The sequence below is a fragment of the Vidua chalybeata genome, chromosome 7 (genome assembly GCF_026979565.1).
Source record: "Vidua chalybeata isolate OUT-0048 chromosome 7, bVidCha1 merged haplotype, whole genome shotgun sequence".
Taxonomy (NCBI): Eukaryota; Metazoa; Chordata; class Aves; order Passeriformes; family Viduidae; genus Vidua; species Vidua chalybeata.
The window spans coordinates 28,105,966-28,121,491 of record NC_071536.1 but is presented as its reverse complement, the minus strand read 5'-3'; the positions used below and the strand labels follow the sequence as shown (position 1 = coordinate 28,121,491).

Below are 15,526 nucleotides of genomic sequence, written 5' to 3'. Positions count from 1 at the left end.
TGCCAACAGGACTTAGGAACAGTTTAGTGTATGGATCCTTTTACCTCTAGGAGGTTGGCTCTAGGCCAGCTCAGATCAATGCTGTCTAAAAGTCATTACCAGCTGATGCCTGCTAGGTGGGCTGTGTGAAATTACTTTCAACACAGTGGCAACTGACAGGAAAGCATGTCGTTTTCTTGGAATATGTTATGTTAGGATGACATCAATGCTATTGTTATACAAACAAGATTAATAACTAAAGCTACCAGCAAGCCCCAGGGCAGATATCCATTGCATCTGTCAATTCTTGCCATTTGCTACTATTATGTCATAAGATTTGTATTCTAGGCAATGGTCACATTCAGTAACGTGGCTCCTGATGAAAGGGTCTGCAGTCTTACTGCTGCTGTGGCTGGTTTTCTTCTTGTCTCAAGCTTCAGGCAGAATTTGCAGGGTAGAACACAAATGTGTCCAATGTTAATACTGAATTAATGTATTGCTACAGATGCATCATTAACTTTTTATCAGGAGATGTGCTGTTTTACCTGTTTGGGGAAGAGGAAGTATCTGGAGTCAGAGCAAATTTGGTTTTGCTGGTTCTAGTTTAAAATTGAAGTACATATAAATACATAAAATATGTATGGGTTATAGAAAAATGTAATATTGTACAGTCTGGTATCTTCTATCAAAATACCAAGTATTGTAGAACTATTGGAATACTCCAGTCTGCAAGAGGTAAAGCTGGATTTCAGGAATATCCATTTACTTCAGTGGTGTTCTCTTGTTAAAAGGAGGAATGAACATTGTTTGATGGTGTTATTATAATTACATGGGAAGAAGCACTGGAGAATATGGAGCAGGACCATTTTGCCCCTTATACAGTGTTAAAATATCCCTGCATTAGAAGGCAGATGTGTTTGATCCTCAGCCTGTAATGGATGAGCTAATATTTATTTGACTTTTCCAAGATACATTAATCTACAAAGGCTCTATCCAGTTTAATCTGCATCTTGTTGAGCAGAAAATAATTACCCAGATCTTAACAAAATCCAACTTTCACAAAGGAGCTGCTTGAATATGGATTACTTTGTGCAGCCTAGGTGACAACTGTAGGCTATTTTCAAATTTCTTTATCACACTGCTTTCTAAGTTTTCTGCCTTTGCAATTTTCTTTCCCATCCTAAGTTCCCATTTTAGTGTAACTTGTGTTCTTAAATCATCAGCATGTTGCAGAGGCTACATAAAGCACCTGTCTGTATCTCATGTAGTGGATTTGCTCTTGCCTAAGCCACCCTTTGCCTGTCTCCACCCACACCACCAAACTACAGCAATTTGCACACCGAGGTCTCAGATCTGCAGCCACAGAGCAGGAGCACGGGAGCAGAGCACGTCTTAATGTGACAGCTGCCTCCAGACAGTGACTGACACAGGGCAGAGACAGGGAGTAACACTTGAGTGCACTGATTTGCCCAATCTGCCTTTCCAAAAGGATGCCTGGTCCCCTCTGCCTCTTCCCATATGGCAGCCCTGGGGAGCATGTTTTCTTAAGGCTCAAAAGCCTGCCGAGGCTTGGAAACGCTGGGTGCTTTGCAACCCAGACAAACATGCCCTGCATTCAGGAATTCCTTCTGGCTATTCCTTTCATTAGGACTTCAATAGTATCTGAGTTTTCTTGTGGATGAATGATCCTGTCACTGTAGTCAGAGACCCTCTGTACTTTTGTTTTTATTAGAGGTCAGTTTTGTTTGGCACAGTGACAAGAGTTTCTAAAAGTGTTCGTGAAGAAACACTCCTTTTTTTTTTTTTTACTAATCTGTTTTACTAATGTAAACATAAATCCAGATTTAATCAGAGATGGCATTAATCTTCATGTTTGAATAAAGGGAATGTTGTTGTATTTCACAGCTTTGAAAATAAAAATAAATTCCTATCCAATAAAGAAGTCACTGTTGCTAGAAGATGATGGAATGGGATGTCAGAAAGTAAGAAATTGAATAGTTGTGTAGCCTGTGCGAGGCCATAATCTATAAACCTCAATCGATTAAAGTGATATTGAAAATGGTAGGCCAGAAGGTGAACTCTAGCAAGAGTTTCCCTGATGTGGAAAAGAAAACGAGATAAAACTGCCTGAAAATCCTGTCTGTGCACTGCTTTTTTTTTAGTAAGTAATGTATTTGACTCATAAATGGACTTCAGTTTTGGAGGTTGCTTTACACCATGGCTTTAATTTATGCATTCAAAACAAATCATGTGCAGAGCAGCAATCACTGATGCTAAGCATGTGTGGGTGATAAATGACACATACACATTTCAGCTTCTCTGCCTCTGCATCCAATATCACATGCCAAAATACGAAACCTTGTCTGTCCAGATTAACATCAACTGCACCCCTCACAGTGGTGGTACCTGTGAGCAGCAGTATGCTCTTCCCAAGCACAGCCCTGCTCCACAAATAGCCCTGTGAATTCATTATGTAGTATGTGGCTACTGGTCTTCAGGAAAGGGCAGTAACATCTGGCATGGAATATGTTATATTCACCAACTGAGAAATGAAGCTGCTACTTGACCAGCATCTGACTAAAGCAGCTCAGTTCCACTTGGCTTCTCTTCTCATGGGGAAAGATAATGATTTTGTACAGATCACTAACTCATTTCTGCAGTTTGAATTTTTAAAGGTATCAAAATTAGAGGGATTGTTAGAATGTCTGGTGCTTTTTTTCCCTTTATAATCTTATTTTCTTAAACCACAATCATCCTTTTGATTCTTGGTCTTCTCATTTCATGCCGTCTGGCTTTAGGGAAGACAGAGGTCCACTCTTCCTTGCATGGGCTATTGAGGTTGTCAGTAATTATGATTCAGTTGGCTGGAAGTTAATATGGTTATTTGTTTAGTTCATCCCCTCTGCAGGTTGCTAGCAATGGGACAGTAAGCTAACCTTGTCAGGAAATGCCTGTCTGCCAAACACAGCCTCATGCTTACAACTAAGTCAGCTAAAACCCTTTATTGCTTGCAAAGAGCTGTTCCCTCACAGGTAACAATTCTAAGAGTGCAACAAACCAGTGTGGAATTGGAATTCTGAGATTTTATTCCCCAAAAGGGCAAGGGGCACTCCTGTGCTGCCCATGCTCCTGAGATGCTGAGCATGGATGAAGCTTGCTCAGTGCCTTGCAGGATCAGAGTTATAAATATTTGCACTGCACCAGTGGATGTGCCTCTGATGGACTGATTGGTGATGTCCATGGGGTCTAAAGAACCAGGTACAGAGACAGTTCTTGTGTCTCCCTGACAAACGGGACCTTTTCTGCAGGTACTAAGTTCATGAGCGAAAACACAGAACTGTCTCCTGGTGCAGTGAGGTTCTGTGAGCAAACAGTTTAGGAAGGAACTTCTCAGCCTTTGGGTCTAGAGCCCTGCCTCTGCACATCATCATGTCCTGCCATTCCATTCCTATTTGCTATTAGTCATAAAAAAGGAGTGATAAAAAGTTAAATGAAAGAGAGGAAATGAAAACTGGGAGAATAAGCACAACCTGGCAGATGAAAGGAGCAGAGTTCTTCATTGTAAATATTTTGAATGAGTTTTGTGGCTCTTGGTACAAAATGGCATTTTTATGTGTCTTCTGTCTGGTAGTAAGAATGGGAAAAGCTATAGTAATTCTTTCTTTCCTTTGGTCTGTCAAAGCCTTACCTTTTGGGTCTGGTTCCATTGATTTGATGATTCATTTTCAGTCTAAAGTTTTAACTTTCAGGGGAAAATGACCAAAAGATGAGGTTGTCTATACCCAGAACAAATTTCCCTATTGAAGTAGGAATTAAAAACTTTTTAAATACAGATGGTTAAGCTTTAATGAAGATTTTGAAAGAAAATGTCATTCAGGACATTACAAAAAAACGGATCTTGGGCAGCATCAGCATACTGGAAGCAGAAGCCTTTTTACAGCACATACCATTAGTGAAGGCTCAGCACACCAGGTGTCAAAGACCATATAAAAACTCTTTTGAGTCATAGGTAAGAGTTTCCATTGACTTTAGTGGGCTGTGGATAGTGTCCCTCTTGCAGTGTCTTAATCCTTTTTGTTATCCCAGATCACTGCTGTAGAATGTTTGCAACAGCCAACAACAGGGAGGCTTACAGCTCCCAGACAGCATACAGCAGGTGAGCTCTTATGAGCAAGATCTTATTTTCATGCAAATGACCTTAGTAAGTGAGAATGAGGAACTGGAGAAAAAAAAAACACCTTGAATAGGAGACACAAATGGAATTGTTTTTCAATTGAACTTTTCAGTGTATGCCTTTATGCCTCACACAAGGCATTTATTGTGAGGCAATGAATTAAAATTAATCACTATTGATAGTAATGCCCTATCAAAATAAATCCAACCTCTTAGATATCTGTCAGGAGGTTCCAAGTCCTCACTGAATGTGAAGTTACTAGCTGGCCAGAGGGAAACAGGGTATGGGCCATGTAATGTCATCATCATCATCTTACTTTTACAGGCATCCCACTTCGTAGGATTTCATTAACTTAATTTCATTAAGTCATTAGCAGTAAGAGAGTCAGTGTTAACCTGCTATGCTCAGGTAGTCTTCTGGGATAATGGGTTCTCTCTACCCCTGGGAATTGTGGTGTGAGACAGCAGAATAGTGTCTCATTAGTTCCTTGAGGCATTCCCAGCCTGCTACTGAGGAGCCTTAAGTGAAATGTTTCTTTTATGTACAATATAAAACCCAGGCAACTGAGCCAGTGGCAGAAGTCCCATTGCCTTTGAAACATTGGAATTTCATTGTTGAGGTAAAATCCTTTGTAACTTATTTCACAGTATTTACATACTGCCCTGCAAAACTGCAGGCCCTGTGGCCTCTGTGAGATTTTTCAGCGCTATCACAATACAAAATGGTATTTACACGTAAGCATTTCAATTTATTTTGTGTTATGAGCACAGGGAAACGCTGTGATATCTTTGCATTTTCTACACAATGGTGCCTGATCTACTTAGAATGACAGTGTACTTCTGAAACATTTTGATTTGGGTATGCATGTGTGCTTGCATATATTTGTCTTTTGGTATGTGTTTGTTGATGTGGTTTTATCTTTTAATGACATAAATAGGGATATATATATATATACTAAAGATACTGTAAGGATATAAATTAGGATGGCTTTTGAAGTGTTCACTAGAAGTATTTGTCAGAAATGTAATTTTCTTGCATTATGTACATTGTAATGCTTTTCCTGCTTAAAAAAGGGAAAAATGGGCTACATTTTGTGTAAGTAAATACATTTCTCCTCACCCCTGAATGTATCGCTGTTAACTGATAAAACAGGTTTCTCACCAGAGCTGAGGCAGATGAGTGTGCTCTGAGTCCTGAAGAGAGGCAGGCAGCATAGCTATTTTGTTTTTAGATTTCAAATGGTTTTGAGGGCCTTCCACGAGATGAGAAGAAGTCCCAGGCTGTGATGGTTATTAAATTACAGACTGTGTGTTTTGACAGCCCAGCAGAGCCCAGGCTGGGTATAGGAACTCATTATACCCCAGATGTAGAGCATGGGGCTGGCTGCAGCTCCCGGCCAACAGGTGCCATGCCAGGCATTTCCCAGTGCCCATCACCAGGCCCTGCCATCTCAGGCATTTCCCAGTGCCCATCACCAGGCCCTGCCATCTCAGGCATTTCCCAGTGCCCATCACCACGCCCTGCATGTCAGCATTTCCCAGTGCCCATCACCACGCCCTGCCATGCCAGGCATTTCCCAGTGCCCATCACCAGGCCCTGCCGTGCCAGGCATTTCCCAGTGCCCATCACCAGGCCCTGCCGTGCCAGGCATTTCCCAGTGCCCATCCGCAGGGCCCCTGGCGGCCGTGCAGCTGGGTTGCTGATGGCCCATCCGCTGGAGGTCATGGCAGTGGCAGGGGAGCGCAGGCCCTGATTCAGTGAGTGCTCTGTGAGGGATCCAGAGCTGGCCACTCCCGGCCAAGAGCAGCCCTTTTGCTCCGTGACATACATTATGGCACTGCCAGCAGAGTGGTCAGTGCCTAACTGGGCTATGCTGCAGCCTGCAGAGTGGCTGAGGGCTGCAGCACAGAACATATGGAGATTATTTCCTGAATTTATGCAGCACATGTTTTCCTATAAATTAAATTCAGAGAAAATGTGTATCATAATAGGGTGATGCTCGCAACAGCCTTCCCCGTTATGAATTACAATGACCTCTCTCAACTCGCTGGGTGCCCAGTGAAATGGCTTCATGCAATTGGGAACAATAGTGTATGTGGTGTCAGGGTCTGAGAGCCTAACCAAAAGGCTCTCTGAAGAAAAGCAGGGCCTTCCCTCCCCCGCTGCCTGCCTCTCCACTGCTTCTCTTTTTCTACCTTTTAGAAACTGCCCAGTTTCCTCCTGAGGTACCAAGCTGTCACAAGTGTGGGCCGATGCCCCAGGGTCGGCTCTGTACTGAACTGGGTGCTGCCCTTGCTGAGGGGCAGCTGCACAGCAAAGGCAGCTCTGGATGTGGCAGCAGCCCCACTTCGTGGGTGAGGGTGGTGCAGGGCAGGGGTCTTTAGCCAAAGTAATGAGCAAAGCAGCACATGTCCCTTCCGTGTCCTTGGACTGAGGATCCCAAGTTATTTTCTAGGTAAATATTTGATGTTCTGTTGGCTGAGGCTGGGGTAAAATCATCTTTGCCTTTTCTTTGGGCATGCTGAAGCAACTGAAGGAAAAATACAGTAGAGACAGTCATTGTAACCACTTGTAACAGAGGAAATGTAGGAGCAGAGCAAACTGGAAACTCATAATTAAAATATAAATGTGTCTGTGTAAGATATATATAAAGCAATGGGTACCACCCAAAACAATCCGGGGTTTGCTTTGGGACAAATCACTGTGGAGTCAGTACAGACTAATAGAGTGTTCTCAGCTGTGTGTGAGGGACTTGCTTTTTCATTTGCAGCTGATTACAGGCTAATAGGATTTCTAAGATTTCTGGGAGGGAACAGTTCATATCTCATTACATTTGGGGGGGGGGGGGGTTGATGTTTTGTTAATCATACTGATACCTTGCCTTAGAATACATTTTATTACTCTCATGTTTAGCTTCTCAAACTGAATCTTTCCCTTCAGTCCCTTGCTGCTGTCTAATTGGCAGTTTTCAAGTCATTTGGGATTTTTTGAAAGATCTTATCAGCCCTTTGTGTGATAGAAGAGAATGGATCATAGGGATTAAAAATAGAGTTGTGACTCTTTTTAGGTTTAGTCCTTTCTTTGTCTTTCAGTAATACATACATGATGTGGCTTGTACCTTTATATTTTCTTAATGAAAATTAACAATTTGAAAGCAACTCATGGGAATGACCAATACAGCTGAATTTTATTGGTACAGACTACTTCTGTGACTGATCTTCACTGTTTAGTGGCAGTAATAGCCCTGGATATTTTGTTTAGCAGCTCACATGTTGGGAGCACACACTTAGCCTGTAAATATGGATTCAGGAGTAAAATGAATACGGCAGTGTTCAAAGCAGCCAAAAGCTTAGAAATAATGTTCTGCTGTGACTTTTCCAAACTGACATCTTGATGCTGGGATTATAAATGAAACCATTGTTCCAGCAAAGACCAAAACTAATAGAAAGCCTTTATTATCAGTCCATTGGCTAATTCTGCTTGTCTAACCCCTTCAGATGGACACAGTGTCAGAAAACATCGTCACAGAGGTCGCTTTGTATGAGATTTGGCCTGCTGTGTGATTACATGGGGGCTCAAAGATATCTCAATGACAAGTGTTCTTTGACTAAAATTTGTAAAGTCATTTTCTTTCCCTAAGCCTTGGAGAAGAGTGAAGTGATTCGTAATCTACAGCTTCTATGAGTGATATTTGCTTTGTGTCCTATCACCCTCCTATTAATTTTTTCCCCTTTCCAAGCAGGTAAACCTCTGCTTAAAGAAATTGTTTCTTCTGCTGAGCCTCGGTGTGGTTGACAGCTGTCACATGCAAGGACTATACTTGAATACATGTATTTACAGCTAGACAGTCTTAAAGGACTTTAATCTTTTTGTCTTTGCACATGCAGGGAATGCCTGGGAGCCAGAGACCCTTACTGTGGCTGGGATAGCAAGCAGAAGCGATGCACCACCATTGAGGACAGCTCCAACATGAGCCTCTGGACCCAAAACATTACTGAGTGCCCAGTAAGTGAAAGGAGTGGAAACATTTTATATATACTAATGTGTGTATGTGTAGAAGAGAGAAGGGAAGAGAGGGGGTGTGGCAGCCTGAAGAGGTCTGGCTGTTCTAATCTGACTCCAGCAGACCTGAGACCAAATCTACATGATATTGCAAAGAGATGGCCTTTTTTCCTGGTCCTGGTCTCCAAGAGATGCATATAGAAAAGAAGTGTCTCTTCTTGAATCAGTTTGAGTTGAGTCTCCAGCTCCCTTCCCAGCCACCCACCCTTCCCTGATGACAATATCCAGTTCCTGGCTGTGATCCCCAGAAGCTGTCTGGCAGAGTATAATTCCTGCTGCTTGAACTGTACCTCCAAGATGGCTGGGAATGAAAAAACAGTCTTGTTAAATAAATTGAGGGTGGAGGAGAAATTGTCATTAATGCTCATTGTTATTATCTAATGTCAATTAGCATGTTAATACTGCTAAGTCCAGTAGATAGAGAGAGAGGAGGTGCTCTGTCTGGAGGTGCTGGGATGTTTATTCCCCTTATCTTCCTTACTCCGAAGATATTTTCCCAGGAAATATTACTCATTACTTCAATCCATTCTCAGCTTGGCAGGCTTGAGTTTTTCACTGCTGGATTCAGAGACTTGTGTGTTTATAACCCTCCTGTGTTGAACTGGGATGCAGTGCTTCTTGATTGCCCATGCTGTTATCTCATCCTGCTTAATGCCTGTGTCTGTTGATAGGTGTGTGAGGTGTTAATCCTCTAGTTTGAACATGTCTGCTGTGGTGCACACTAGGGAACAAACTACTCCAAGTCATTGTTTCAAGGTCATAAAAATCCAACACAGAATATTCAGGAGTTTGGCTATTCTTGGGGTACTAGTTTTACATTTGTTTTAACATTCCATTGTAGATTATTTTCTGTGTAGATGCTCCTGTTCTGTTACATATATCAGCCTTGTGCTCTTTGACTGACAGGCTGCCAAGCTGTTTAAAATCCACATGCAAGTGCTTCCTTTTTCTTTAACCCCTGCCACTCACTGGACCAAATTCACACTGACATGGAGTGGGATGGCTCATTTAAGCACCTGCATCAGCAATATCCAAGTATTTCCTTGTATTCAGTGCAGGACAAAGGCCATGGTCAACAGAAGCAGGGGTCTAGAACAGCATGTATAGATGAGCAGTGAAAGAGAAGGGAAATACAATGACCCAATGCCAAACTTCATTCCTGCAAAAGACCTGTCTGTGAGTTTAGTTGGATGAGTTACTCTCAAAAGAAGCCCTGGCTTTTTCCACCCTCCTTTTCTGGGCTGAGCACCAGGCGCTCAGCTGTGCTGGTACAGCTGTATGTGAGATCACAGTCAAGTGTGAAATGGTGTAGATTAAAAGCACCCCTCCCAAATAAACTTTTCCTAACCCAGCTAATGTCAGTGAGTTCTTCTGCAGCCTTACCCACAAACAGATGTCCTGGCACTGCTGAGAGACTGGCATTCAGCAACTTTTAAAGCCAGAACTGGCATATTATTGAATTATATCCTACATGGGCCAGGCATTTGTGTGAGTCAACCCCAACACTAACACAACTTGACTGCTGCTCTTGTGCAAACAGGCTTGTTCAGAGCTCATCTGAACATCTTTTTACAGCACGACATTGTGCCACAGATCCCCACTCTCCAGGCTTTAATATTAAGGGACTTTAGATAGAGGCTTAATCACTCAGTGTTAACATAATACATTGGGTAATGGTTACTGTATGGAATTACTAGATAACGTCCAGAATCTCCTAAGGGTTACTGAGGTTGCAATCTCAACCATTTTAGAAATGGTAGCACACAAATTCCACAAACTAAACTGCTCTTCCATGTCTGTGCCCATACTTTACTGGGGAGTCCTGATACAGGATTGTACCTGCTTTCTTGGAAGAAGGGAGTGAGGTGCACTTTTCTTTTAGAAAAACAGATGCATCCTATTTTGTGATATCTTACTGATGCCAACATAAGCCACCAGCAGGAAAGGTGGTGGCTTTAACTGATAAACTCCTAGCCAAGCTCATGGTGTCACTGTTGAAGGTGGTTGGCAAGTCAGGAATTGAGTATTCCCAGTAAAGTGTACCATCCTCCTTATCCTGAGCCAAACAATGATCTTCCTCCCAGGTTTTCATCCCAGTCCCACTTTGTGTTTCCAGCAAACCCCTATCATAGTCATATTGCATGTGTTCCATGCTACCTCATTTTCTTGCTATCACTGGCAGTTTCCCCACTCTGTTTTTGGGTGTCTTGTACCCTGCTGTCAATTTGTGTGGACTCAGCTGCTCAGAGCTGCAGTGCCCAGGCTGATCCTGCTCTGGCCCACACTGAAGCATCTCCAGTGCACAGAGGAGTCTTTGGGTGCTGGGATTAAAATCTATGAATCTCTGAAAAACTGAATTTTTTTTTTCAAGGGAATTGCAAAAAGGTGTTACAAGGACATAAAGTTCAGTTCCTTGCTCTGAACAAGTTCATTTCAAGGAAAATATTGCTACTTATGGACAGTCTTTGCCTCTAGATTTGATTTTATAAATGACTGAAACTTTGCAAGAATTTACAGCTTTCATCAAACAGCTAACATGGAATCTTCCAGATTAAGTAACTAAAGCTTGGCAAAATTATAAGCAGTTGATATCTGAATCCCAAGGTAAAGAATAGATGAATTGAAAGAACAAGGAGTTCTTCCAGTCTTACTTGTAATATCAGAATAAACATGGAAAATATCCTGGCAGCAGAGATTAGGAGTGGTTAGTCTGAATTTTTAGATCCTGCACTTGAGCTTTTAGATTCTACAAGGAAGAAAGAAAAAGATGAGGCCTTTGGTGTGAGTATGACAGTTTATAAAAGACAAGAATTCCAGAAATGGCAATATTGTCAGGTGAGAGAAGGACATTTGATCAGATGTGTTTTTAAAAATGTCCTCTCTGTCTGATGGGCACTGTGTAGGCTTCAAAGGATTTGCCTTGTAAAGGTATTCCTGAAAAAGATCAGTGCATATGGGGTTTTATCCCACTTCCTAAGTTTGCTCTTTTGAAGATATTTTTGTGGATTTAAAGATGGAATGATAATCCATATGTAATTTCTTAAGTATAAAATCTTCCCACACTCACAGTGTGACATGTTTATAAATTTCAGCATTTTGGTTATGGTTGCTTATTTGTTTAATTTTTGGGTTGTTTCCCAGTATCACTTATGAGCCAATGATTATTTACTAGCTTTTTTTTTTTAATTGATGCCACGGGCCATATCATCCCATTGATTTCTGAACAGAACTCCCTGCTGGAATCAGCAAGGCTTTTTGGCTCAAAAACGAATCGAAATGATCCAATACTTGGATTATGACTTTTGTAAGGCAGGAGGAAAATGGAGATAAAAATCTAGTATTAAATATCTCAAAGTACGTATTTTGACTCCCCCCTTCCAACTTCTAGAAACCCAACTGTATTGATTTTTAAACAATGTTTAAAACAGCAAATTCAACAACAACAACAAAGCTCAGTGATCTCCTCTGTGGGCATCTTGCCTTGAAACCTTCAGCCCAGAGCAAATTTTTACAACTACATGATAATCTATTGCAAACAAAGGCTTACAGCAGATGCCTGAAACCCCCAGCTGCAGCCTGAGGAGTGCAGTATAAAATCTAAATTGCTTCCATGCAACTGCTGCATATTTTTGATGCTGCTGTAGATGGGTGAGAGGGGAAGATGACAACCCACCAGAGGTACATTTGGAGTGTTTGATGTAGTGCCAATCTTGGAGAATAAGCACAGAGCAGCATGTTTCAGAGCATGAATGCTGGAAAGCACTTGTGCCATGGCTGTGGTTGGCTCCCTGCATGATTCCTGAGCAGGCTCACAGCCCCTCTGTGCCTCAGTTTACTTGTCTGTAAAGCAGGGACAATCATTCCCCCACTGGGGCAGCCCAGGGGACTGATCCTGCTGGCAGCAGAGCTCAGTGGAGCATGGCACAGTGGGGTTTGTCAGAGTAGCTGGCTCAGATGGGGCCAGGGCTGCTTGCCAGGAGCCCAGTCTCTTCCTTCCTTCACCCTTTGTTGCGTGCAACACTGAGGCCAAATCCAGTGTTGCCTTTGCCAGCAGCTTTACCAAAGCTGCTGAGCACCCCACCACCACATGGGTCACCCCACAGGCGTGAGCTGCTTGCAGGCAGCCACCATCTGTGCCATCTGCCTGCAAGGCCTGGCACTTTGGGATGGGGCATGGGGTGAGTAGCATGGAGGGAGCCAGCAGGGCAGAAGTGCATCATGGTGCTGTGCTGTTACAAGGGAGTAGCTGTACGCAGGCAGGGCCAGCACCAATCCCTTTCTGCATCATGTTTCTCAAGTCAGTAGCAGAGGGAATGACAGGACAGGGATATTCAGGGAAGCTTTCAAGACATGGTCTTGGGCTGGAGGATTTTCCAGTAGTGGTGGAGTGGGCACAAGAAGGCAGTAGTAGCCAGAAGGAATTCCAGGAGAAGCTAGTAGCACACAAACTCTCCAGACAGCCTTGGGGGCAAGGGCCCCAACAACCTGGTCTCCCAGTCCTCGGTTTAGGGCTCCCCTACAAGCACTGGTTAAAACAGGGCACAGGAGAGCAAGCTCTGACACCCTGTCTACTGGAGGGTTGTCACCAGCCCTGAAACACTTCTGTTTCTCATGCTCTTGGTCTGCCAGGACCACTGGATTTTTCCTTCACTACAGTGTGCAGGAAGCTGTCAAGTCCCAGCCTGTTCAGGGCTGTGCAGGCAGGAAGCAAAGGGCAAAGGGAACAGACAGCAGCATGCTCTGGTCTGTAAATTGCATTGAGATGAATTCGTGCTCTTTAGGTGACTATATGATCTTCAACGTTAATGCTAGTCATCATCATGTCCTTCACTTTTTGTTCTTCAGCCATTTAGGCTATGAATAAGTTTAGAAAGGGAAACAGTTCTTACTGCTGGTTTGGGCAGGGCCAAACTCAGTGAGGCCCCAGCCTCAGCTGGTCACTACGATTATATGAACACTAACTTGGAAAATACTTGGCAGGAAGCCCTGCAGAGGCTGGAATATGATGGAGTAGGGTCAGTCAGTACTGGCCGTGGTGTTGCTTGAAAGGCTGAATCTGTGCAGCATGGAACAGGGAGTGTGGTGGCTGTGTGGTGTGGCAGATGGATGTTGCTCCTGGTGTAGTGCTGGCTGGGTCGGCTCAGTGCCTGTGTGCACATGTTAGGTATGCAGGCTGGAATTTGGAGGGTAAATATTGATGTGGCATTGTCTGAAAACAGCTCTCTGTTTTGAATCCTGCTCGCAAGCACAGACAGCTCCCATCTAAGATGCATCCTAATCCCCCCGGCAGCTTTGTTTGGCATTTCTATTGTGGGCCTGTCTCCAGAAATATAAACTTGCTATTAATGACCTTTTTTTTCTCTTAAAATTAGGTGAAAAACCTGACAACAAATGGAAGATTGGGGCCTTGGTCCCCATGGCAACTGTGTGAGCATTCAGACGGGGACAGTACAGGCTCCTGTATGTGTAGGTCACGTTCATGTGACAGCCCTCGTCCTCGCTGTGGAGGTCGCAGCTGCGAAGGGGCCAGGATTGAGGTTGCAAATTGTTCAAGGTACCTCAGCGTCTTTGTGCTTCTCAAGGGAACAAGAATTGTGTGTGTCCACAGCTTAGCTCCTTCCTTGTGACCATGCCATTGTATCCCAGCCAACATGAGGTGTGTGAGGTCCAGCTTGAAGTCAGTGTAAAATGAAGAAACCCAAGGGCTCTGAGCGAAGGGCTCTCAGCCAAGGCTCTTGGAAGATGAGCACCCCAAGTTACTGTACACTACACTGTGCCTTGGTTGCCCTTAGCTGTACAGTGAGTCGTGACCCATCAGGAGGAGTTGAGTAAGGCAGAGGTAGTTGTCAGCCTGCTGAACAGCAGACTAAAAAATCAGTAAGCTCATAATTTTTCAGAGCTTGGGTTCCAAGGCCACTTTGCCAAAACCAAGCAGAGCTCCTTCAGAGCAACACTTGTAAGGACAGGGCTGAGTCTAGCACCAGGCAAGACTTGTTTGCCTCGTTCTGTGAGTCTGTGACCTGTCTGCAGCACAGCCTGGCTGCTGTGCAGGTGAGAGCAGCTCGTCATCCTCTGGCTCATCCTCTGGCAGCCAGCGGGTGCAGGAGGCAGCTGCTGGGACAGCACTGGGACAACACAGGCAGCTCAGCTGGGGCCAAAGCACTGCCTGCCCACAGGAGCCTGAAGCTCAGCTTTGGCAGTATGGAAGCTAAGTGCCCTCCTGTAGGGTGCCCAAACATAGCCATGGTATTTGTGTCCATGGTACCCCACCACCCTCAGACTACATCATGTCATGACTCAAGGGAAGATGATGCAGTAGTGTAAGCACTATTTAATCAGGGTGGGGGAAACAGGATTTTGGTAAATATTGGGTCATTACAGTTTTTATCTACTTTATCTTCTCCATAAACATTCATTCCATTAAGGACAGCTGCCTCTTGACTCATCCCTGGAGATCAGTGCTGGCCTTGGCACCAAAAATTCAGCAATACTCATGTTTTAATTGGCATTTCTCCTTCCAGTTATGGGCTGTGCTGCCCAAAAGGTGTGCAGTCATTCCTGCCCCTGTACTGCCACTGTGGGCTGAGCAAAGCCTTTCCCAGGCAGGCTTTTTCTGTCAGTGGCAAATGGAAAACATGCCAGTGAGATGGATTTCTCAGCACTGCTCTGATGGCAAAAGAGGCAGGAATAGCTTCTAGAGAAGGAGATGAAAAACAGATTATTCAATCTTAAGACATACGAAAACAGCATGGTTTGAAAAATAGGGACATCTGGTCATCTTACATCCGCTTCAGCCCTCAAATTTCCTTTAATTGACTTCATATGGCATTGAGATTTTTTCTGCAAAGAGGGAGTAGGATGTTTAAATATGAGTTCTATTAAAAAGCTGGAGATCTGAAAGTGGAAGGTGTCTTTATTTCTGTTAAAAATCCTGGAACACAAATAGATGTTGAGAATTGTTGCGGTTTTGAGAATTTCTTTAGTAGAAATTTCTTGCCCTTTTTGCAACAGTAACGGCAATCTTCCATTTGATTTTTTTTTCATGATTTTACATGTAATCATTCTTTCAGATTAAAGAGTGGGGAGGTAGTAGGTGGTTTAAAACATAGCAGAATAATATGGAATAGTAGGATTTTTATATGAGTGGATTTCTTGTTCTTTGACCTTGTTTAGGGTGGGAGAGGGGAAGGGAGAGAGGGAGAAGGATGAGAGAACAAGAAGAGGAGGGGGGAAAGATCTAACAGGGTTCTGAAATAAAGCTGCCAAGAACAGGCAAGAGTTGATAAAAAATACAAAAACTGTGAAGGGCGA

General features: G+C 43.5%; 1 protein-coding gene across 6 annotated transcripts in view; it reads left to right on the top strand.

The window, feature by feature from the left end:
* Nucleotides 1-15,526, top strand: part of SEMA5B (semaphorin 5B) — a 278,179-nt gene that overhangs the window by 228,812 nt on the left and 33,841 nt on the right. For all 6 annotated transcript variants that reach the window (XM_053947847.1, XM_053947848.1, XM_053947846.1 and 3 more), the window contains 2 exons: nucleotides 8,041-8,158; nucleotides 13,588-13,769. In XM_053947847.1, the coding sequence (XP_053803822.1) occupies nucleotides 8,041-8,158; nucleotides 13,588-13,769 (300 nt within the window). The remainder of the gene's footprint in view (nucleotides 1-8,040; nucleotides 8,159-13,587; nucleotides 13,770-15,526) is intronic.